Source organism: Mytilus trossulus, chromosome 3 (assembly GCF_036588685.1).
Source record: "Mytilus trossulus isolate FHL-02 chromosome 3, PNRI_Mtr1.1.1.hap1, whole genome shotgun sequence".
NCBI classification, from domain to species: Eukaryota; Metazoa; Mollusca; class Bivalvia; order Mytilida; family Mytilidae; genus Mytilus; species Mytilus trossulus.
Genome location: NC_086375.1, coordinates 5,694,292 through 5,718,588, shown reverse-complemented (window position 1 = coordinate 5,718,588; position 24,297 = coordinate 5,694,292). Strand labels below are relative to the sequence as shown.

At 31.8% G+C, this 24,297-nt stretch overlaps 2 protein-coding genes and 2 long non-coding RNA genes across 4 annotated transcripts in view; 2 read left to right on the top strand and 2 right to left on the bottom strand.

The window, feature by feature from the left end:
* LOC134710042 (proprotein convertase subtilisin/kexin type 4-like) overlaps positions 1-12,374 on the top strand; it is a 32,678-nt gene extending 20,304 nt beyond the window's left edge. The window contains exons 10-15 of the mRNA XM_063570196.1: positions 4,042-4,151; positions 5,317-5,434; positions 7,096-7,400; positions 9,636-9,692; positions 10,702-10,950; positions 11,957-12,374. Coding sequence (XP_063426266.1) covers positions 4,042-4,151; positions 5,317-5,434; positions 7,096-7,400; positions 9,636-9,692; positions 10,702-10,950; positions 11,957-12,114 — 997 coding nt within the window. The 3' untranslated portion in view covers positions 12,115-12,374. The remainder of the gene's footprint in view (positions 1-4,041; positions 4,152-5,316; positions 5,435-7,095; positions 7,401-9,635; positions 9,693-10,701; positions 10,951-11,956) is intronic.
* Positions 12,375-14,841: 2,467 nt separating this feature from the next.
* Positions 14,842-18,936, bottom strand: LOC134709188 (uncharacterized). Its single transcript, XR_010105914.1, has 3 exons — positions 18,900-18,936; positions 17,665-17,776; positions 14,842-15,648 (listed from the first exon to the last, which is right to left on the bottom strand). It is a non-coding gene; the product is annotated as an uncharacterized LOC134709188 (long non-coding RNA).
* A 58-nt stretch (positions 18,937-18,994) lies between these two features.
* The window catches only part of LOC134709911 (mucin-2-like), a 77,046-nt gene continuing 71,743 nt past the window's right edge, over positions 18,995-24,297 (bottom strand). Inside the window, exons 3-5 of the mRNA XM_063570036.1 lie at positions 22,063-22,119; positions 19,079-20,486; positions 18,995-19,004 (exon numbers count right to left, since the gene is read on the bottom strand). Of these exons, the coding sequence (XP_063426106.1) occupies positions 18,995-19,004; positions 19,079-20,486; positions 22,063-22,119 (1,475 nt within the window). The remainder of the gene's footprint in view (positions 19,005-19,078; positions 20,487-22,062; positions 22,120-24,297) is intronic.
* LOC134709187 (uncharacterized) lies at positions 23,309-23,861 on the top strand. The gene is made up of 2 exons (XR_010105913.1): positions 23,309-23,504; positions 23,788-23,861. It is a non-coding gene; the product is annotated as an uncharacterized LOC134709187 (long non-coding RNA).

The window sequence follows — 24,297 nt, the reverse complement described above, 5'->3', positions numbered from 1 at the left end:
CAAATTGTAAATCGGGTAAATATTCGTTGATTATATTGGTGTCACTTCGAAATAATAGTTTAGACAATATTTTGGCAGAAAAATAAACTACGTTAAAAGTAAAATCTTAATAATACTGAACGTTGATAGCTCAAAAGCTCAAACACCTCAAATGAATGGATAACAACTGGCATATATCTGACTTGGTACAGTTCTTTTCTTATGAAGACAATGGTGGATTAAATCTGGTTTTATAGCTTGCTAAACCTCTCACCTGAATGACAGTCGAATCAAATTCCATTATATCGATGTGTGAAAAAACCAAGACATACTAGACATCACTAGAAAATAAACAAATATGTAATAAATAAGAACAAAAAGGCATATAGACAAAGCACTTTCGCAAATATGAAAAACAAGAATACAAAAATTTACAATAAAGTAATGTTTAGTAATGTACACATAGAAAATCAATATTCCGATTGACAATTAAAAGGTCAAATGAGAACAGATAACACATGGCTTAATATGAAATCGGAGAAAAGGACAAAGAAAACCAATGATTGAGCAACACACCAAGCATATCGGTGAAAAACTCTGGAACATTTAAATGGTTAACAGTTACTGTTCCTGTTCCTTTTGAGGTTCAACCTACCATGTTTTTCTTTTAATATCTTGTTCCAAGTCATTAAAATGGCAGTTGTTATCAAAAACCATAATTGTGAAATGTTGGCGTCGTTTTTCGGTTTTCTCTTGAAAGGAATGTGTTTTAGTTTGGTTTTTGCACTTATATTTGTCTTTATTTACCCATTCATATGACAAAATATCATTGCATTTCTTAAACTAGAAACACAACAAAGTTAACTTAATCAAGAAAGCGGATACGGATGCAATTAAAAATTATTCCGTATATCGCGGATCAAAGATGAAATAAAATAAGAAAAAAAATCACTTTTTAAATAGTTATCAAAGGTACTAGGATATAACATATTAAATAGATTATTTTTTATTTAGAAATATCATGTGAAAGAAATCGTAATCATATTTATTGCAGTACATGTTAATCTATTGACGATCAAGGATTCAAATTTAGCACTTTATTTGGCTTTTTTTTTAAACTTTTTTGGATTCGAGCGTCACCATGGTCACTGATAAGTCTTTTCTAGCATAAACGCACATCTGGCGTATATATAAAATTTAGTCATGGTATCTATGATGAGTTTGTTAAGTCCTTATGCCTCTAACAGTACATTCCAAAAAATAAATAACTAGATTTCATTCAAAACAAGTAAAACACAAGTAAAAATTGTAAGTCGAAAATTTAGTAAATACTAGTACTTCCAAGTAATTGTAAGTAATTACAAAGAAAGTAAATGCAAGTAATATTTCAATATATCTTAAGTAGTTCTTTGAATAAGTATTTAGTATGGGTGTTTTTGTGTATACTACGTAATTCTTTAAATACAAATAAGCATTTCATTTTTATTATAGTAAGTAATTATCTTAGTACACATTAAGTATGTAATGGCGTTGTCAGTTTATTTTCGATTTATGAGTTTGATTGCCGTCTGGTATCTTTCGTCCCTCTTTTAAGTATTTATCTATTGTATCAAGTAATTCTTTTAATTCACATTAAAGAGGAGTCTAAATTTAGCACAAATAACATTTTGCAAAAAAGACCAAAACGATTGAAAAGGTATATTTTAACAAAAGCATTTAACAATTGCCAAATAAATTGATCACAAAGATGTTACAAAATAGAAATTTATATCAATTTTATACAAAACAAAAAACTTGTGGCAAAGATTTTAAACCACAAAAATGAGGTGCTTAATTTGGTATTTTTTTAACACCATATCCGGATTTCGACAATATATGTCTTTTTGATGATGTTAGGGATGGACAAAGTATTTGGAAGGCCATTTAATTCACCTCAATTTATGATACACTCTGTAATTGTTAAGAGTCGAAATATAATGAACGGTTAAAATGAACCGGGGGAAAAACAATATAAGCCCAAACGAAATAAATATAAACAAGTCGAAATTGAAAACAACGTTCAAACCTATGATTGTGTTGGATAAAAACTGGAATTTTTAAACGTGTGCATATAAACAAAAAATCTTTGTAGAGGGGTTCTAAATACAGCACAACCAAAGACGTTTTGTTTATATAGATTAGACCGTTGGTTTTCCCGTTGGAATGGTTTTACACTAGTAATTTTGGGGCCCTTTATAGCTTGTTGTTCGGTGTGAGCCAAGGCTCCGTGTTGAAGACCGTACTTTAACCTATAATGGTTTACTTTTTAAATTGTTATTTGGATGGAGAGTTGTCTCATTCGCACTCACACCACATCTTCCTATATCTATATAAGAGTAAATAAGTATATTTTAACAAAACGCATATGACTAAGGCCGTGTACACATTGACATATACTCGGTGTTGTGTCAGTGTAACTCACACGTAAAGTAGAATCCATTCCCCTCCCAAACCCACCCCCTTTTCAGAAGTTAAATGATCGTTCCCTAACTGCTTAACAGTTGTCCGAAATATTGCATTCAGTTCTTCGTAATAAAATTTATATGGCATTTAGTTTACAAGTGTGAACAAATCTTATGTACAGGAAATTACGAAAGGTATAATTGTGAACAAATTTAATGCAAAACTAGTGTACATTTCGTTAAAGTAATAGTAAACATGTTATTTACTGTATATGGCGTTTGGTGTAAACATGGCCTAACAGGTAGAATAACTGCTGTTCTTATACCCTGCTGACGGCCATTTACTTTTGCCAAAAAAAATGATCAACCAGACTCAATCCACAATTTACTACATTGAAAATGCCTGTAACAAGTCAGAATTACAACAGTCATTGTCCATTCGGTTAATGTGTTTAATCATTTTATTTTGCCATTTGATTCGGGAATTTCCGTTATGAATTTTCCTCGAAGTTCAGTATTTTGTTATTTTACTGTTTTCATAACAATGTCAGAAAATTGACAACTAAGTAAAAACTATATAATGTTACTTTAAAATTGTACAAGGTATTTATTTGCTTGTTTGGCTATGCATTAAATTAAAGGAAATATGCGGATGAATAAGTAGACTATAAAAAGTATACCCCAACAAATAATACTACCATAGTGTCGTACCTGAACGCGATTTTGGCGTTTTAATAATTAGCGTTTGCTTATTTTCGTGTATTTCATTTTGGATTTCATTTGTGGTACAAATGTATCAAATAAACCAAAATATCATAATTTATGGTAATCCGTTTCCATGTAATTAGTGTATGATTCTGTTGTCGTTCAGTGTTTCTGTTGTTCCGTTGTGTTCCTCGTAAAGTTGATGCGTTTCACTTTCGTTTAGTTTTTAAGCCGAATTTAGTTTGGCTTAATCAATTGATGAATATTGATCCATGATATAATACAGTTGCCTTTTTTTTATTAGTCTTTCGGAGGCAAAACCTGCTTCTAGCGAATACACCTTTACGAATTTGTATTTTTAATGAATTAACTTGTATTACTGATTCTTATGATGGGGTAATAACATGATGTTAAATCCTTTCAAGGACTTTTATAGCGAAGGACATAGTGAGAATGATTATCATCATGTGAAAACCTGGTTCCCCATTGTGAATCAACATTTTTCATTCAAGAAATGTTAATGCTATAGAATAGCATGTCTGAATATGTGAGTATTCAGGTTGTCTTTACAATGTTAACATGATGTATGTGTCGTAGCTACTGGGAAAAAACGGTCAACAGAACGGCGGCAGCTTTGTCAAATATTTTTTTCCCATATGTTTTAGTAGTTGTAGTTTCTACATTGTCGATGTTAAAATCATTGGTTTCTTTTGGGATTATAGTACGCTTTCGGTATATAGATATATAGTAACAAATTCTTGAAGATCCTATGGGTTTTCGTGCAAAGCATTGAACAAATTCATAATAATTTTATACTGATAAGTTACGAGCAGACAACGAAGATATTTCGATTGTAAGAACAAATGATAGTTATATCATGAAGTGCAAGTGATATTGACCTTTTTTACCATTACAGTCCTAATCTTACATGGAGAGACGTGCAACATTTGATAGTGCTTACATCATCAAGGAAAGGATTTAATGACACTTATTCTGACTGGTCAGTAAACGGAGCAAACAAGGAATGTAAGTTGTTGTACATAAGCTCTTTTTTATTATTTTTTTTTTATATTTGTGATTAATATAATCATTGTATTCCCGATAAAAACTTCACTTATATGATTTACCCACTGGTTTTACCGCACACAGGTTGATATATTCGTCAATCTTCCGTCTTTCATTCTTAAATAAGTTGTATGAATTTTGTCTACAGCCTGTCCATTTGTTTCGATTTTTGATTTTTTTAAACTTCTATCCTTTATAGGTCAAAGCCCAATGAAGATACAAGTATTTTCCTGATTAGTCGTGCTTAAAAATACCCTTCAGATTCAAAGAGAAAAATCTATAGAACTGGCATAATCAATGTTCTTAGTTTCATGACTGACAACACGTTAGTTACGTTTGGAGGATGTACTTTATATAAAAATTTGCATTCCCATGGGACACAACTATATACCTCATCAAAAACGTTACTACATGAGTATATAAAAGCTGGCATTATCATTTAACTTCAAGTTTCGATATATAGATGGTGTCATGTCTCTTAGTAATACATATTTAGTGAATGTGATGAACGTATCTATTCCGTCAACTTTGTAATAAAAGATACAACAGGACAAAACTATGACAGAACAAGTTGGTTGACCGTTATGAAATATCTGCTTTACTCCAGATGCCGACGAATATGTTCCAATTGTCGTTACCACTATTCCTTTATTCTTTTTGCGAATGTAAGCTATCGCATTAGACTGAAACCTTGAGAATTCGTACTTGCATCTGGAATCAAAAAACGAAAATCACTGTACATAAAAAACGACATAGAAAAGTAACGACTAAGCAACACGAATTCAACATAAAATAGATGGTGATGCCAGGTATACCGGAAGAGAAATCAATAATTCGTCGAGGGTTACCAAGATCTATGACTTTAACTGTCCCTCTTATATCTTTCGCCCTTCTTTTACCAATTATGTTGCTCACGTAATAACTATACCGGTGAAAGATCTTATACAGTAAGTCACACTTGATAAAAAGCGGATTTGATTGGGGTTACAACAAATGAAACGAATCCGACGTCATCTGTTGAACAGATACCTGGCATAGTTTTTTACTATAAAAAAAAAATACAATTATTGTAAATATGAATATGTTTAAAATGTAATATTTGCAAACTTGTTGATATATTTTGCAGTTAGCCAAGTTCTTGGGTACGGTCTAATGGATGCGAAAACCATGGTCAATAAAGCTAAATCCTGGACCACTGTTCCGGTACAACACATGTTTACAACCCGTACTAGGTTCCCTTTTATGTAGGTATACATTGTCTTGTAATAAGACTTTCCAATATATATCAACAACTATACAGAACTCGGAAACTATTTTTTATATTCATTCTTAATCGTATCTGTATAATATCTAAGATTTCTACATGACTTCACCATTTGACATATACAATAACATGAACGGTACCAATTTTCCTGCACTAGATGCGCATTTCGACAATACATGTCTCTTCAGTGATGCTCGTGGCCAAAACATTTGAAATCTAAAGCTTATATAAAAGATGAAGAGCTATAATCCAAAAGGTCCAAAAAGTATAGCCAAATCCGTGAAAGGAATCAGAGCTTTGCATGAGGGAGATACACTCCTTAATTTATAATAATTTCTAACAATAATACTCGGCATTTGTCGAAGTTCAACATCTATTATTATTTGACTTGTCAAACTGCCCATATTGGGAAATTTAGATCACAAGTTATCAAAACTGTTTCCGTGGCACATAAAATAATAAAATGATATTTCGTTCAAGACAAGTAATCGGCATTTTTTTGTTTTTTGTTGACATGAACTATTATTGGTATGGCCATACTTATGTTGAATAACTATTTACAAAACTTACAATTTCCAAAAGACTTAAAAGATTTTCAACCCCATGAATAAATTACCATAGGAGAATTTTGGAGTGCTCCGGAAACTGCAACAGCCGCGGTGCATAGCGGGATCAACTTCCCTATCGCCGTGCAAACCGATTTCTGGTAGGAATGTGCCTTTAGAAGAAAGGAGAGTAATTCCCTGAACTCGTTCCGCTCTATCAGAGTTTCACTTACGTTATTGTACATAACCCATGTGGACTAAACTCCGATGCCAGGGTTCGAGAGTATTAATCCGATTTCCTTTTGACACAATACAGGCCTAATACTAAAAATAGAAAATGTGGTTTTATTGCCAATGAGACAATTCTAAACAAGAGGAGACTTAATAACACATAAACTAACAAATATAGGTCATCGTACGACCTGCAACAATGAGCAAAGCCATTACCAAAAAGTCAGCTATAAAAGGCTCCGACATGAAAAGTGTAAAACAATCAAAACGAGTAAACTATAGCATATTTTAAGTACAAAATATAAACGAAAAACAAATAAGTAACACATCAACCAACAAACGACAACCACCGAATTACAGGCTCCTGATATGGGACAGACACATAAATATACAGAATGAGGAGGTTTAAAACACGTTAGCGGGATCACTACCCTCTTCTTACCTTTGACAGTAGTGTATCTGTACGACATAAGAAAGAACTATACAAATCAGTTGAAAAAGGTCTAGCTCATTAAATGGATACAAATAGAAATACTTCTAACAAAACCACAGATTGGACATGGCCTGGTATTTGTATATCCCAACAACAACAAAAAACATCAAGTACTGATCTGAGAGTACTCGCAGTTATTGACCATTTTGTCCTCAAGTTCCTTAAATTTCGTACTTTATTTGTCCTATTTAATTGTTTTATTCGAGCGTCACTGGTGATTATTCTGTAGATTAAACGCGTTGTTGGCGTAAATTTTTCAAGTCTAGTAGTTAAGATGAGATTATTGGTTATCGTAGATTGAATCATTGTAATAAGGTTGTTGAACTAGGAAATTGTGCAAATTATTCATATAAATTTCTTCTTTTATTTTAGTTCTACCAGTTTGTTGTCGTCAGATACAATAACCTTTTCAGGGAGTGATAGTGAAATTCGTTTCTTAGAACACGTTACAGTTCAAATAAAATTCTCCTACAGTCGATATCGTGGTGTCACAGAACTATATCTAGTTTCTCCAAGCGAAACTGAAAGTAATTTACTTCATTTCCGGTATGAAGATGCCATTAAATACAAGAGCAGAGGATCGTTAATGTGGAGGTTCATGTCAGTTCATTTCTGGTGGGAAAACCCTGTTGGTAACTGGCGGCTTAAAGTTGGTTCATATAAGGGACTTTCTGTTGGTAAGTTAAACTCCGTAATTAAATTGTGTCTGATATTAAAATTACAGATTTTTTGACACTCATATAATAAATCAACTCATCATAGATACCAGGACTAAATTGAGTATATACACCACCCGCGCGTTTCGTCTACAAAAGACTCAACAGTGACGCTCGAATCCAAAAAAGTTAAGAAGCCAAACAAAGTACGAAGTTGAAGAGCATTGAGAACCAAAATTCCCAAAAGTCTTGCCAAATACAGCTAACGTAATCTGTGCCTGTGGTAGAAAAGCCTTAGTATTTCATTATTCAAAAAATTGTAAACTATAACCATTCCAATGACAATCCACTTAATCATGTCATAACAATGATTTGTTTTGTGATTTATAAATGTTTTTATTTATCAGAAAAGAGAACTAAATTTGTGAACATGTTGTCAGTTCTAAAAAATGAGATTGAAACACAAATGTTATATCATCCAGAAAGTCTATTTTTGAAAAATTTCAGAGGAAAATATCCAAACTTTGATTATATCTATTTTTTTTAGGAGAATTAGATCTAATATAAATACTTCAGTCAGTATTTAAATAACAAAGAATCAATCAATCAATAATTTACAAATCAATCAAGATCAGGGGTCAATAGCTCCTTCTTTGATCTCTTCAATAATTATATGTCATTATTACTTACCAGAAATATCTGATTAATATAAGTTTAGAAATTTACACATTTGATAAGTCACTTGATGGGTGCCGCATGTGGAGCAGGATCTGCTTACCCTTCCGGAGCACCTGAGATCACCCCTAGTTTTTGGTGGGGTTCGTGTTGTTTATTCTTTAGTTTTCTATGTTGTGTCATGTGTACTATTGTTTTTCTGTTTGTCTTTTTCATTTTTAGCCATGGCGTTGTCAGTTTATTTTAGATTTACGAGTTTGACTGTCCCTTTGGTATCTTTCGTCCCTCTTTTGATGACTGCAATAAATTACTCACCACTTTATGAAATTATTCGTCTAGCCATGAGGTCGACCATGCTTGATCATTCTTGATCATTCTACTTTCGGTTAAGCTAGTTTTATATAATCAAAACAAATGACGGTCAAAAATCCGTCTTTTGGGGATTTTTTTTATTATAATTTCTTTCTTATATGATTGTTTATATATAGGATCACTGAATAATATGTAGGTATTGTGTGCTCGTATGAATACTTTGTAAAATGCAACTAACAAAAGATATAAATATAAAGTCATTGTTGTAGCGCTAAGGGACATTGTTCACAACCAGGAATGAAATAAAATATTTAAAGTTGAAAAAAAAGACAATTCATGTCAGCACAAAAAGTGCTGACTACTGGGCTTGTGATACCCTCGGGGAAATAAATCTCCACCAGCAGCGGCATCGACCCAGTGGTCGTAAATAAACTCATCATAGAAACCAGGTCTTAATTTAGTATATACGCCAGACGCGCGTTTCGTCTACAAAAGACTCATCAGTGACGCTCGAATCCAAAAAAAATTAAAAGGCAAAACAAAGTACGAAGTTGAAAAGCATTGAGAACCAAAATTCCCAAAAGTCTTCCCAAATACACATAAGGTAATCTGTCCCTCAGGTTGAAAAACCTTAGTATTTCAAAAAATTAGAAAAATTGTAAACAGTTAATTGATAAATATAACCATATCAATGACAATTCATGTCAGCACAAAAAGTTCCGACTACTGGGCGTGTGATACCCTCGGGGAAATGAATCTCCACCAGCAGCGGCATCGATCGCGACCCAGTGGTTGTAAATAAACTCATCATAGATACCAGGACTAAATGCAGTATATACGCCAGACGATATTCATCTAAAGCTTTTACGACTTCTCACACTAGGCGTTCTCACTAAAGCTTAATTCAAAGATGCACTCGATTTATCCCTGTGAGGATCAATCTGCTTCTAACTCTTTGATTGTTCATATATTGATAATGATAATTAAACTATTGGTTTCATTTTTTTAAAGATAATTTGAATAATTTAATTTACATGTTGTATGGTTTTGTGTCTATTTAGTTAACGCATCAATGTAAATATAACGGAATTTGATGAGACTGTCATCAAAGTTAGAGGGTTAGCGCTATAAAACCAGGTTTTTAATCCATCAGTTTCTACATTTGAAAATGCCTGTACCAAGTCAGGAATATAACAGTTCTTGATATTCCTCTTAGTTGAGTATTTTTTTTTATTTTACTTTTAAGTATAGTACATATTTATTTTGTAGTAACCCTGGTTTCCTGGTCTATAACATTTTATGGTACATCACACAATCCAATAACACGTGAGTTTTGACAAAGTCATATATAAAAACAACCTACAATTTTTCTTTCACTTTTTTTTATTCAGCTTTATATTCCTTCGTGTAAACCTTAATTATTGTTTTTAAAAAAATTGCGACCCGTCTTCTTGTTTGTTTGGGTTTTTTTTTATAATTATTTCATTACCTACAGACATACTCATATTAAGAATTATTAATGTTATGAATAATTAAGTCAACAGTTGTATACCGCTGTTCATCGACATAATCGATTGAGAGAAAACAAATCCGGGTTTCAAATCAAAACTGAGGGAAACACATCAACTATAAAAGGAAAACAACGAAACAACAGAAAAACTGATGTGAAAAAAAACCCACGCCAATGCGACATAATAGAAACAAACAACTAGGAAACAACTGCCATATTCCTGACTTGGTATGTGGTACATGACAATTTAAGAACAAAAATCGTTGGTTTAACCTGGTGTTGTGGCTATCCAAGCCTCGTTCTTTATAGCAAAGTCAAATATACCGTTAAATCATAACATGACAGGAAAAAAGTACACATAAATACAAGAACACGTAGGACAGAGAACTAAATAAATAATATAAAAGTACATTTCTACATGTTCACTCCAGAATAAAAAAGGAATACCTAAAATCAATTTAAAACAGTACACAAAAATAAACAGCATAATAGAATTACGAACTGTGTGTCACAGTGCCTCAAAAAGTGACGTCACAGATAAAATTATAAAAAAAATGGATATAAATCGAGATAAATATAAAAAAAAAAGATGTGATATGATTGCCAATGAGACAACTATTTATTTTTTGTATTATGTTATTTTATACTTTTTATACCAATTACAAGAATAATTTTATAGAATTATGTTATAAGTAGTTGTGCAACTTATTGCACTATCTGGCTATGTTGGCCTTTCTGAACTAGGCAAAATATAGATTGATTATAATTTCAATTTCTTTCTTTTTTTCAAATAACAAATATTAAACATATAGTTTTAATTAACAGAAGAGCAAACAACAGTTCCAACAAAAGAGTCGAAAAATACAAGCGATCCAAAGGATGTTTCAAAAACAACCAACTCAGCATCAATACTCACATCATTCACAGAACCGACATCAACAAGCAAAGCAGCACAGTTTGTAACAGTCACAGCGTCAGATAAACTTTCAACAGAAACAGCAACAATCTCTAATTGGACGACCTTATCTACTAAGCCTACAACGCCATCAAGAGGAAGTGACTTATCTTTTTTAAGTAAGTAATCGTTGGGTTGTTTGAATATACTCAACAACTTAAAATCAAACAAAACTTAGTCTCTATTGTTTGAGCATCGAGAGAATATATTAAATCAACATTAGTATACTGCTGTTCACGCTGAGGAACTTGATTGTTTTAGTTATAAAATGTGACATACAAAGTTTTAGTCAGATCTAAAAACGTTCGGTTTCCAATGCTTTCAAACAATAAATTAACAAAAATACCGCAAAGGAAAATTTAAGTATTTTATCGAATGGCAAAACTAAAATCTGAAAGCATTTGCCATATTCCTGTGAGACAGTTTCATTAAATTCCATTGTAGTGATAACACTGTATGAACAGAAAATATAACACAATATCAAAATATAAAATATAAGTTCAGCAGTCAACATTGTGTTACAATATTAAGCAATATGAAAAACGACAAAAATTTAAAAAAATATATCGATAAAATACATTAGCAAAAATGAGAGACAAGAATACAAAAAATAACAACAGCACAATAACAAAATTGCACGAAGTACCTACTACTCATTAACATAATGATATTGGAGTTTGGTTAAGACTGTAAAGTGAACTCTTTTATGTAAGAAACATTTAGTCACGCAAAAGCAGTTTGCCGCTAGGTATCTTTTATCCAGTAAACGGTAATTTGTTTTCTTTAATTTCGATAATAAACTCGATTCCCGCTATCGGTATATATTTCAAATCTGTACTTTATTTTGAATAGTTAAGCATTAATGATAAAGGTTACAAAACAATTAATCTCTTTAATCAAACAATTTCATGGTGACGAATGTTCGCCTGTTGAATAAAACTGTATTCGTTTTTTATGAATGCAAGTTTACAGGAAATTTGTTATTTGCATCATTGTATATCTTTTCATTAAAACTTAATACATCCAATAAATTGAGCATCTCATGAATACTAATTATTAATGCAAAGTTTAAATAAAATATAACTTAACAACTTTCCATTCTTATATAATATATTTTGTTTTTAGCTAGCGACAATAAGCCAATTATCATAGGAGGATGTGTAGCAGGCCTCTTACTCTTAGGCGTGGTTCTTGTGTTCATCGGAAGGAAAATTAATGTTGGGCGTAAAAAAGCTGTCGATTCAACAACCCCATCCACAAAACCTGCTGTGTTTACTGCTTGAATAGGAACAGTCACAGAAAGAAAAAGTTAAAATCCGACTATAATTTCAGGGTTTAACAGTAATACAATGCGCTGGCATTATTCGATCTATGCAGACATTGTTATATATGTTCAGAACTATATGAGTATTTGGACCATATGGTCATGACGATATAATTATATCTCATATAGTCCAATTCTATGCGTATATTTTTATCAGTTTTAAATGAGCAGGAGAAGCATTAATAAAGCGGAATGCTCAAGTATCCAACAATTGTATTTTTCCTCAGCAAGTAAGAAACCAAAGTAGTATGTTTTGTACAAAAATAATTTCTCAAAATGTTGTATTACAGTTGCTTTTTTTCGAATAAAGAATAAAGTTTTGTTAGAACTAATTTCAGTAATACATCTTCGTATCGTTATATTGTGGTACATTGCAAGGAGACATTAGAGGCTCCCAGGAGCCTGTGTCGCTCACCTGATATTTTTTTATAACAATTGATGCATAAATTGATACAAACGTTATGCTTTTGCTTTAGTTGCAGAGATATAAGCCAAAAACTGCATTTTATCACTGTGTTCCATTTTTAGCCAGTTTTACCATTATATTGGTTGGCAAGCGGGGCCATCGGACACATTTCTAAACCTTAGAGGTTGGTCAAGTTTGGTGAAATGTGTCTCATTTGTTTCAGAGGTTTAGACTTTTGTAACACATTAAACAGACACAATTGACTTTAAAGGGCAACATCTCCTTATGGGGTCATCTGACCATTTTGGTCATGTTGACTAACTTTTCGGTGAGGAATCTGAAGAATAATCAAAGGTTATTCCTTGACATCTTTTTAAGTGCTTCTAGACTCACATATTAGATTAATGTGTTCATGACAATAACAATTTGATATATTTATTTATCCCGGGCCACATTTCATTCATTTTAATGGTTCTTTTTTTTTAAACTATTAGTTAGTATGTAGACCACAGACTGAACCACTGTGCATGCCAACTACCAATAGAATTACATGAATAATACTCCTAACTTTTAGAATTTAGTGGGACATTCAACAGAAGCAACGGTCATAGTTTTAATCACAGATTGATATTCAAGAAACTATCTCTAAGAGTACAATTCGAATAATACTTGAAAATTCAGGACAGTTTCGCCATTGAACATACATATTATACAATTATGGCCCGTAGAAAGTTGAATATAAAAAATTGTCAACACTATATAACTAATGTAGGAAACTGGAGGCTCTAAAGGGCCTGTGTCGCTCACTTTGGTCTATGTGAATATTAAACAAAGGACACAGATGGATTCATGACAAAATTGTGTTTTGGTGATGGTGATGTGTTTGAAGATCTTACTTTACTAAATATTCTTGCTGCTTACAGTTATCTCTATATACAATGAACTTGTCCCAGTCGTTTCAGTGGAAAAAGTTAGTGGAAATTAAAATTATTTATGATAATTGTATAAAGGGCAATAACTCCTTAGGGGGTCAATTGACCATTTTTTGATCATGCGGATTTGTAAATCTGACTTAACTGAACATTATTGCTGTTTACCTCTATCTATAATAATATTCAAGATAATAACCAAAACAGCAAAATTTCCGTAAAATTACCAATTCAGGGGCAGCAATCTAACAGCAGGTTGCCCGATTCTTGTGAAAATTAACGTGCAGATAGATTCTGACCTGATAAACAATTTTACCCACTGTCAGATTTGCTCTAAATTCGTTGGTTTTTGAGTTATAAGCCAAATCTGCATTTTACCACTATGTTCTATTTTTAGCCATCGCGGCCATCTTGGTTAGTTGGCCGGATCACCGGACACATTTTTTTTTATCCGATACCCCAATGACAAGTTTGGTTAAAATTTGGCCAAGTAGTTTCAGAGGGAAAGAGTTTTGTGAAAGTTAACGATTACGGACGACGGACGCCACGTGATGAGAAAAGCTCACTTGGCCCTCTGGGCCAGGTGAGCTAAAAAGTCGTCTTTTGCAGAGACAGTGAACATTAGTTTGAAGTAACTTGAAACGAGATTTGACAATTTTAGGTAAAAAGTTTTGGAACACATTGTAATATTGTGTTGTTTTTTTTTTGGTATTTCATTGGATTTTGAAGGAGTTCTGACCTCGATGTTAAGTCGTAGATTGATTGAAGAATGCAGAAGATATATGTTTAATATTGACGTGATGTACTTATGACTTTATTAATGACACGAATAAGGAGGAGATAACCTTAGCTTTATACTTAACCTTAACATTAAGTACCAATTGTTTCGAAATTATCGAGTTAAAAGTTAAAACCCGAACGACAGCCAAATCGAAAATTGAAAATGACTTGTGCGGCGACATTCATTAAAATGTTAATGTATTCGTTGACTAGCGTATACGGATACATTTGTGTTATGTTTTTTATTTGGTTGTTATATTAGACTTATGCTGATCACAAAATTGTTTTATCACTTTTAGACCGGTACTTATGCAAACTTGAGACACATGCATAAGTTGTGATTCACTGCTGTTAAAAAAAAATTGAAATCAAAGTAGAACATAAACTTTTTTATTTAAATGTTTCCATTTCGAAATTAGAATATATAAAAAAATAAAAAAATTAGAAAAAATAAATATAAGATTACAACAACAAATACTCATATGAAAAAATAAATGTAGATATATAATACATAGATATAGAAAATACAAATGCACAAAACCACAACAGTATATTAAATATGTATGTCATTTTCAAAAGGCGCATATAGTGTGGTTGCACAAACATTAATTTCAAATTATGGTAATGATCCAAGTCAGCAAAGGACCCAGTCGGATAGTTTAACATTTCAAACAAGCATGTTAATTCATGATCCCTTATTGTGATAATGACGACATTATGATCAAAGCACAACTTCGCAACGTCACATTCAACTTTCGTTGCCTAGTAAAATGTTTGTCCATCGAAGTATTATCGAATGTCCCCATTTTTAAATAATAATAAAAATAATGTGAAAGACAACAATAAAAAGTGAGCATAAATAATAAAATATAATTAACTTCTTCACAGAGATGAAAATAATTCATTAAATCTAGAGCTACCATAAATGCATGTATGCTATGTTTTGTTTGATACACAGAGACGGTTGTACACAGTGGTATAGATTAGTCCTGTTTACCATCAAATCATACTGATACATAGAGACGGTTAAACGCAGTGATCTAGGTTAGTCCTGTTTACCATCAAACGATACTGATATATCAGTCTTTTAATATTACTATAATTCATAAGTCATATTCATTCAATTCATTGTAAATAACATCTTCATCAAGAACACTGGAGAATTGATATTTCTACATTGTAAGTCATGTTTCAAACTTTGATTATCTTCGCAAAAGTTTATAATTCATCTCATTTTCTGTTTTAAAAGTATGGCTTTATCTCATAAACAACGATGTCACCTTAATACCAACTTATCTGTTTACCATTTCTCGGGGTAACAGCAGGAAATGGTCTACTGTCGAATGATTCAGATGTTTTCTGTGTTTTTATATCGGGTCTAAAATAGAAGAAATAAAGACTACTAGTATCTACATTAGGACAGCACTAGTACATTATATGTTAGCCAACTTGCAATACATGTAGAAATTAATAATAAGTATTCTTAACCGGTTTAGTGCTTTCTTGTTATCTTTATAATATATTCAATATACATAACTCAATGTTTTAACAAGGAGATAACTAAAGACTACATTATATTGGTTTACGCAATATAGCAATGCAAAATAAACTCGAAAAAATAATATCTAACTAGAAGATAAAGATTTCCTTATGTAAAATATTTCTCTTTTATCACAAACCTGGTACTTACAACAGTAATAAGATGATAGAAAAGAAAGTCTATAGGGTATTTATCCATGATGTTAATTTAAAAAGTAAATGCACACTCTCACCTCACAACAAGTTTACGACGTTTACGATGATGTTTTCTTATGCTGTTTTTATCACAACATAAATTCAGTAAATGCACAATTTCACCTCAATGGCAGTTAAGACGTTTACGATAATGTACTTTTGTGCTCTTTTTTTCATAAAATATATTCAGTTAAGGTGTACACAACACTTTGACTGAAATGGATTTGGCTCGTTCGATTTCCATAAAATTTTGACAAAATATTTACTTAGACCTATTTAGGCTAATATGAAAACTTCTAGAAATTTGAACTACACAAATTACAGGAATAGTTTGGTTGGATGTATAACAGTTTGACAAACACTAATTTTGATCGTTGAAAAGCCGGATTTCTCCTTTTAATATACTAATAGTACAGTTGATTTTTATGAGTTAACTCCCGTAGGTGTCATGTATCCCCTTAATGCACACTCTAACCTCACTGCAACTTTGACACGTTTAAAATGACGCTTTCATATGCTCTTTTCATCATATAACATATATATCAGTGTCGTTTTTCAAGAAATTTAGAGCTGCTTCTACAGAACAGCAAATGTGAGAGTTGTCAATTTTCCCAGAGTAATCAGTGAATGTTACTTTCCAGTCAATCAAGGATTAAAACCTCTAAATTTGTAAAAACGAACGTCGTCAATATTGGGGTTGTCATTGGCCATTGTTTACTTGTTTAATAGAAATACCAACATATCAAAAAAAAAATTGATGAACCTTTACTTCTAGAGAGCGACAAGACGTTTAACTTGTCAATTAATCAAAAGTCATCTTGATTAAAAATTGCTAAACATTGGTTGACATGTTTTCAAGTTATTGCAAGCATTATCAAAGTGGCATTTCTCAAACAATTTAGCAACAATCTTCCTCAACCGTACAAAGTAAAATAGATCTTGCCAGGAACCTCAACTTTTTTATAACAACATTTTTTTTCTTCTTTTTTCGAATACACCACCACAAAACATCTTTTAAATCATGCATTTGAATTGTTAAATGTCGGTGAAGACTAAACATACTGTACAAAATACCTGAATCTAATAAAATATTTCTGTGTAGACCTACGTAACGGCAAAAAGGCAGAATGTTATCAAATATACTCTGATTATACATTTACATGTTATCAAATATACTCTGATTATACATTTACATGTTATCAAATATACTCTGATTATACATTTACATGTTATCAAATATACTCTGATTATACATTTACATGTTATCAAATATACTCTGATTATACATTTACATGTTATCAAATATACTCTGATTATACATTTACATGTTATCAAATATACTCTGATTATACATTTACATGTTATCAAATATACTCTGATTATACATTTACATGTTATCCAATATACTCTGATTATACATTTACATGTTATCCAATATACTCTGATTATACATTTACATGTTATCCAATATACTCTGATTATACATTTACAAACAAATTAGCATAAGCCTTTGCTTGTTATCCGTTGTAAATGCTTTTGAATTTGACAATGCCTCTAGAAATCTTTATATATTCATGGGGATAGTTTTCAAAATGCAAGATTGCATTGTTATGAAGATCTACATCTCGTATCATAAATAAATGATAGAGTTCATACATACTTGTTAATGCTCTGTTTTGCTGCACATGTCGCATATATTGCTCCAATGAGGGAGAGAACTGCAACTAAAGCTCCAATACTACCGGCTATTATCGGAGTATTGATGTTGTTAACTGGAATAAATAATCAAAATCTCAGAAATCAACAACTATAATTTATTTTACAATAATTCATGAACTTGAAACTGAACACAAACTATTATTATTATGCATAGAACTTCAAAATGTTTAATCCAAACTGAAAGAGCACTACTTATGAACCATATCATTAAACGACAACCACTAAACATCAGGTTCCTGACTTAGGACAGGTGCAAACAAATGCAGCAGTTTAAAAGTTTTAATAGGCGCCAGTCTTCAACCTAGCATATATATACCAGGTTATTGTGAACAGCAGTTCTTAAGTGCAGCATTAAGGAATAAAATGGAAATACTAAAAAAACATATGTATAAATTCAGATGACAAAAAAAACTTGTATTAAAATAGGCTGTTCTTTAAATGAGATATAACAAAGCAACACAATATACAATGTATACAAACATAAAATGTAATGTTCAAAGCCAAAAGCACACTTGATGAACATAATTTAAATAAAGGAAAAGCAACACATTTCATTCGTGTTACAAAATATGGGAACAGACAAATTTTTATCAATTACCTTCTAGCATAGTGTGAAACTTAGTACAATACACAAAGATGCGAGCATTCATTATTTTCTGTTTTCTCTAGTCTTTGTTTTTGAAAACAAATTTAAAACATTTCCGAAATCGAAATAAAAACTTTCTGGCATTTCAACATTACCGCAATTGAAATAGAATTCTAAATAATGTTCGTAGTTTTTCATTGTATCACTTACACGCTTTTATCAAATTTATCAAATTTTGAAAGAAACTACAGGATGGGAGGAATATAGATATATTGAGAAGAAATGAAGCTTTATATTTCATTTAAATGAATATTAAGAATTATCATTTACACTTAACAAATAAATAAATTGGATGATTGAAGATTTTAAAAGATTATTTAATCATCCTGACTGTTTAGCGTAATTCTTAATAGGACTGTAAGTCGGATACGTTCGAAATCTATAGTATTGCCTTTACACTGTTGTTTTATCAGTCGTCTTTTTCACTGCAAGTTCTTCAAGATAATATGTACCCAAAAGACCATTACTACAGACTCTCATTGCAACCGAAAGTATATGGAGTCAAACAGATAGCAGAAATAAATACTTACGGGTAGCTTTTGTGCCAGTGGCACCGTCATTTGATGGGTTAGGGTTAGGGTTAGGTTTAGTAGTTGGCATTGTTGTCGTAATTGGTGGTGTAGATTCAGTTGTAACTTCCATAGTTGGTATCTGTGATGTTATTGGTGATGTAGATTCAGTTGTAACGTCCAAAGATGACATTGTTGACGTAATTCGTGTCGAAGATTCAGTTGTAACTTCCATTGGAGGCATGGTTGGTGCATTTTGTGTTGTAGATTCAGTTGTAACTTCCATTGGTGGCATGGTTGGCGCATTTTGTGTTGTAGATTCAGTTGTAACTTCCATTGGTGTCATGGTTGGCGCATTTTGTGTTGTAGATTCAGTTGTAACTTCCATAGCCGTTATCGTTGGCGTAATTGTTTTTGTAGATTCAGTTGTTATTCCCTCATTTGCTGTCGTTGTTATAATTGGTGTTGTTGATTCAGTTGTAACTTTCATTGTTGGCAGTATAGTCGTAGATTCAGCTGTTACTTCTGTAGTTGGTATATTTGGTGTAATTGATTCAGTTGTAAGTTTCATAGTTGACAACGTAGTCGTAGATTCAGTTATAACTTCTGTAGTTGGTATATTTGGTGTTCTTGTTGTTGTTGATTCAGTCGTAACTTCTGTAGTTGGTATGTTTTGTGTGCTTGTTGTTGATTCAGTTGTAACTTCTGTAGTTGGTATATTTGGTGTGCTTGTTGTTGATTCAGTTGTAACTTCTGTAGTTGGTATATTTTGTGTGCTTGTTGTTGTTGATTCAGTTGTAACTTCTGTAGTTGGTATATTTGGTGTGCTTGTCGTTGATTCAGTTGTAACTTCTGTAGTTGGTATATTTGGTGTGCTTGTTGTAGATTCAGTTGTAACTTCTGTAGTTGGTATATTTGGTGTGCTTGTTGTTGATTCAGTTGTAACTTCTGTAGTTGGTATATTTGGTGTGCTTGTTGTTGATTCAGTTGTAACTTCTGTAGTTGGTATATTTGGTGTGCTTGTTGTAGATTCAGTTGTAACTTCTGTAGTTGGTATGTTTGGTGTGCTTGTTGTTGATTCAGTTGTAACTTCTGTAGTTGGTATGTTTGGTGTGCTTGTTGTAGATTCAGTTGTAACTTCTGTAGTTTGTATATTTGGTGTGCTTGTTGTTGATTCAGTTGTAACTTCTGTAGTTGGTATATTTGGTGTGCTTGTTGTAGATTCAGTTGTAACTTCTGTAGTTGGTATGTTTGGTGTGCTTGTTGTAGATTCAGTTGTAATTTCTGTAGTTGGTATGTTTGGTGTGCTTGTTGTTGATTCAGTTGTAACTTCTGTAGTTGGTATATTTGGTGTGCTTGTTGTTGATTCAGTTGTAACTTCTGTAGTTGGTATATTTGGTGTGCTTGTTGTTGATTCAGTTGTAACTTCTGTAGTTGGTATATTTGGTGTGCTTGTTGTTGATTCAGTTGTTATCTTTGTTGTTTGTATTGTTGTTGTACGTTGTGTTATTGGCTCCGTCGAAACCTCAGTTGTAAGAACATTTTTAGTTGTGACATCTAAGTGTGTAGTTATGTCTGCTGCAGTTGGTGAAGTTGTTTGTTCCACGACTACAAAAATATTAAAGTTTAAAATAGTCCATGATAACGACAACATTAACAAAAAAATTAACAAATAATATTGGTCTGGAGATATTTTAACAGTAAAACCGGATAAAACAAGTATTTCATGTCAACAAATTACATGTATAATATTAAATCGAAAGTAGTATTATCAAACAATACATGTAGATAAAAGCTTGAAAATATTACAAGTGTCCTTGAAGAATTTAAACTACTAAGTAAAAAAATATATAAAATTTGTAAATCGTAAACCGGTCTTATCTGACATGTCTGATATATGCTTTATTCATGGATATCTGATGCTGAAATATAAAATTAAATGTTTTCCAATCATATATTTTACAAAAGATAATGAAATTCACATTAATATAGGCACCTAAGATTATTAAACACTAATTAATACTTTGAACAATTTTTGATTTTTTTTCGTTGGAAAAATGTTATTAAATTTACCATACAAACTGTATCATATGTTGAAGTAAGTAAGAACTAAGTAAGTAAAACTTTATTTTTAATTTGCATGTTGACGAACATTTGAAAATAAGCTCTGATGAGCTGTTCGTCAAATATAAAAACATATATGTATAATAACAAATACAATTTAAAACAAAAATTGCAGCAGACAAATTAATGGTTTACAAAACAGCATCACGTTAACTGGTAACATTTAAGGCATATATGAAGCACTAAAACAGACTATAACATATAAAAAACATATATTTAGAGTAGACGAACCGTATTAGCTTGAGTTAGAGGTAGGGATAAGGTCTCTAGTAGACGAACCGTATTAGCTTGAGTTAGAGGTAGGGATAAGGTATCTGCATGCGCAATGTTAGGCGGTGTTGTCGTAAAAGTTAGAAATAAAAAAGTACAGGTTCCAGCCCCGGCGCCGGGGAGGAAGTTACGAATCAAATCTACCCTAACATCGATAGGTTGATTTTCTAGGCATTTTATACATTTAATTTAATATACATATTCTTTATTCCAAAACCAATACCATTTCAAGGTTTCAAGATCATTCATTGATATATAAAACTTAGTTATCATATATTTCCTATACTTTTTGGACCTTTTGGATTATAGCTCTTCATCTTTTATATAAGCTTTGGATTTCAAATATTTTGGCCATAAGCATCACTTCAAAGAGACATGTTATGTCGAAATGCGCATCTGGTGCAAGAAAATTGGTACCGTTCATTTTATATTGCAATAGTGTTGTTCACTACAAAACCATCAATGATCATGACATCAATTTATACAATAAAAAAAACTAGTAAAAACAAATTGCAGCTAAAAATTTAATTAATACATGAAGAGCCAAACAACACATGTTTATATAATTGATTGTAATTAATTTTATAAAATAACTTTTTTTTTCACAAGTTGTTTTGCGGATTATTGGTCATACTTGTAATGCCGAGCTCAGAAAAAAATACATGAGTTGAATGTATTGTCCTTTCAATCATAATGCGATTGCTCTTCTATAAACTTTCTACGAACACACGACACCCAACTAAAGTTTTAATTTCATTCGATTTATTATTTCTTAATGAAATATACTCACTTGTCCATGGATCTGTTGAAGTGCCATACAATTTTAGAGACCAGCTGTCTAAGGTAACTACAAGTACACATGAAAATCTAAATAAATGAGATGAAAAATGACAAATCAATTATATTTATAAAAACAGTTGTCTGAGGTAAATAAAGGCAACAGTAGTAAACCGTTGTACAAAATTCATAAATCAATAGAGAAAAAAACAAACAAATCCGGGTTACAAACTAAAACTGAGTGAAACGTATCAAATATAAGAGAACTACGACACAACAGCGAAACGTAACACACAGAGAAACGAAGTTAACTATAATGTGACAATGGCCATTTTCCTGACTTGTACAGGGCATTTTTTTAAAAAATGGTGGGTTGAACCTGGTTTTGTGGAATCCCAAAACTCCCGCTTTAATTGCAGTGTTAATTATAACATTAAAATTGCAACATCACACGACAGATTTACAATAAATAAACAGATAAATAGGAGAAAATATAGGACAGAGAAACATCCAAAGCCCAAAAGTAACAGGTTAAAAAATAGTTTTATACACCATACGCGTGCCGCCACGTCCACACAAAACTATGCTCAGATGTAAAAAGTTTTGAAAGCCATAACACTTACAAAAATAACAATAACGTATGAACATCGAAAAAATAAGCTGACAAATACGAAATCTATAAAATTTTAGAAAACAGTTGTTTAAGGAAACAGTTATTGAAGGTAACTACAAGTACACAAAACAATATAAAATCTTAAACTAAGATGAAGAGTGCCGAATACAGAGCAACTGTTAATGCTTCGTGTTTTTATTTGGAGTCAACTTGCCAAGGGGAGGACTAGTGCCTTCAAACATGTATAACCTCGATATTCTGTATTTGTCTATCCCAAGTCAGGAGCATGTACTTAATTTGTTGTCATTGGTTCATGTTTGTCATATATGTAAAATGTTGTCGTATAAATAAGGCCTTTCGTTTTCTCAATTTTTTCATGCCGGGGCTTTTTATAGCCGCCCATACGTCAAGGTTTTTTTCTCATTGTTTAAGTTCGTACGGTCGCCAATAATTCTTATTTCTACTTCATTTGAACTTTGGTGGAAGTATAGATATGCTAATAAACTTATTGTCTCATTGTTATCCTGTCTGATTGTTTTGTCGATATTCAACAACGTTCTATTGACTGAAAGGGAGGGTCTGCAAAGTGGATCTAATGGGATGACGGATGGGAATTTCGAGTATAAAATATATAAACAACTGTACTGTTACCAGTGTTGATTTTTTATTGTTTAACAGAAATTCTATCGATTTTTCATAAGTTTTCCCGGACTATTTTTTATTGCTAGATTTTTGTACTTTGAAGTTCGTTACTGTCCCCCTTACTTTTTTGTTTCCTAAATTGAAAGCATGAACGTGGTCACAGGCATTTAAAAGTATCGTAAACTACGCCAACTCACAATGTAAGTTTATAATTCATAGTTTTTAATGATTGTATGATGAAAGTTAATATGTTTCCACATCAAGATAAATTTTGTATATGTGTATATCAGCCAAAAGTGAAATATGATGATTGTTAATTTTGTCACTGTTTTTACAAAAGTATGGAAAGCCATTTGGTGCTATAATTTTTGAATGATTTGATTGAAAATTCATTTTGATACATAGATTTGAACTGTTAGTTTTATGATTTTTGTAGTCATGAGTATGATGAGTTAGCTAAGGTTTTGTTTTTGTTTTTTGTAGCTTTTTACCAACATCACAGCACACATATGTAGAACTTGTTATTTCATGGTTTTCGAAATAAATGATATACATTACTGTGGCTTATGGTTATACTAGTATGCACTGAGGCAGAATAGTAAAAAGATTGCTAAGACACAGTTCGATACAGAATAACATGCAGTAGTTCCTACAAACAATTTTATGAAATGGCTCAATCACAACCACTTCCGCCTGAAACAACAGTAACACATGAACATAAAATGACAGAGAAAGGTAAAGAACTTTATCATTCACATAAGATAAAATACCTTAAACAAATTGACGGTTCATGGGAAACTATAGAAAATTTACTCGAAGAATTATCAGAGTGCTCGAAGGAGCTGAAACCTCTACGCAAACTAGAGAAAAACATTTTGAAGTCTCGTGAAAAATACTGTGAAAACTCAAATCAATATATTGAGTTTTTGACACGCAAGAATAATGAAGACAGTAATGAAGCATTACCCACCTTTAAGACTGAGTTTAAAAAGT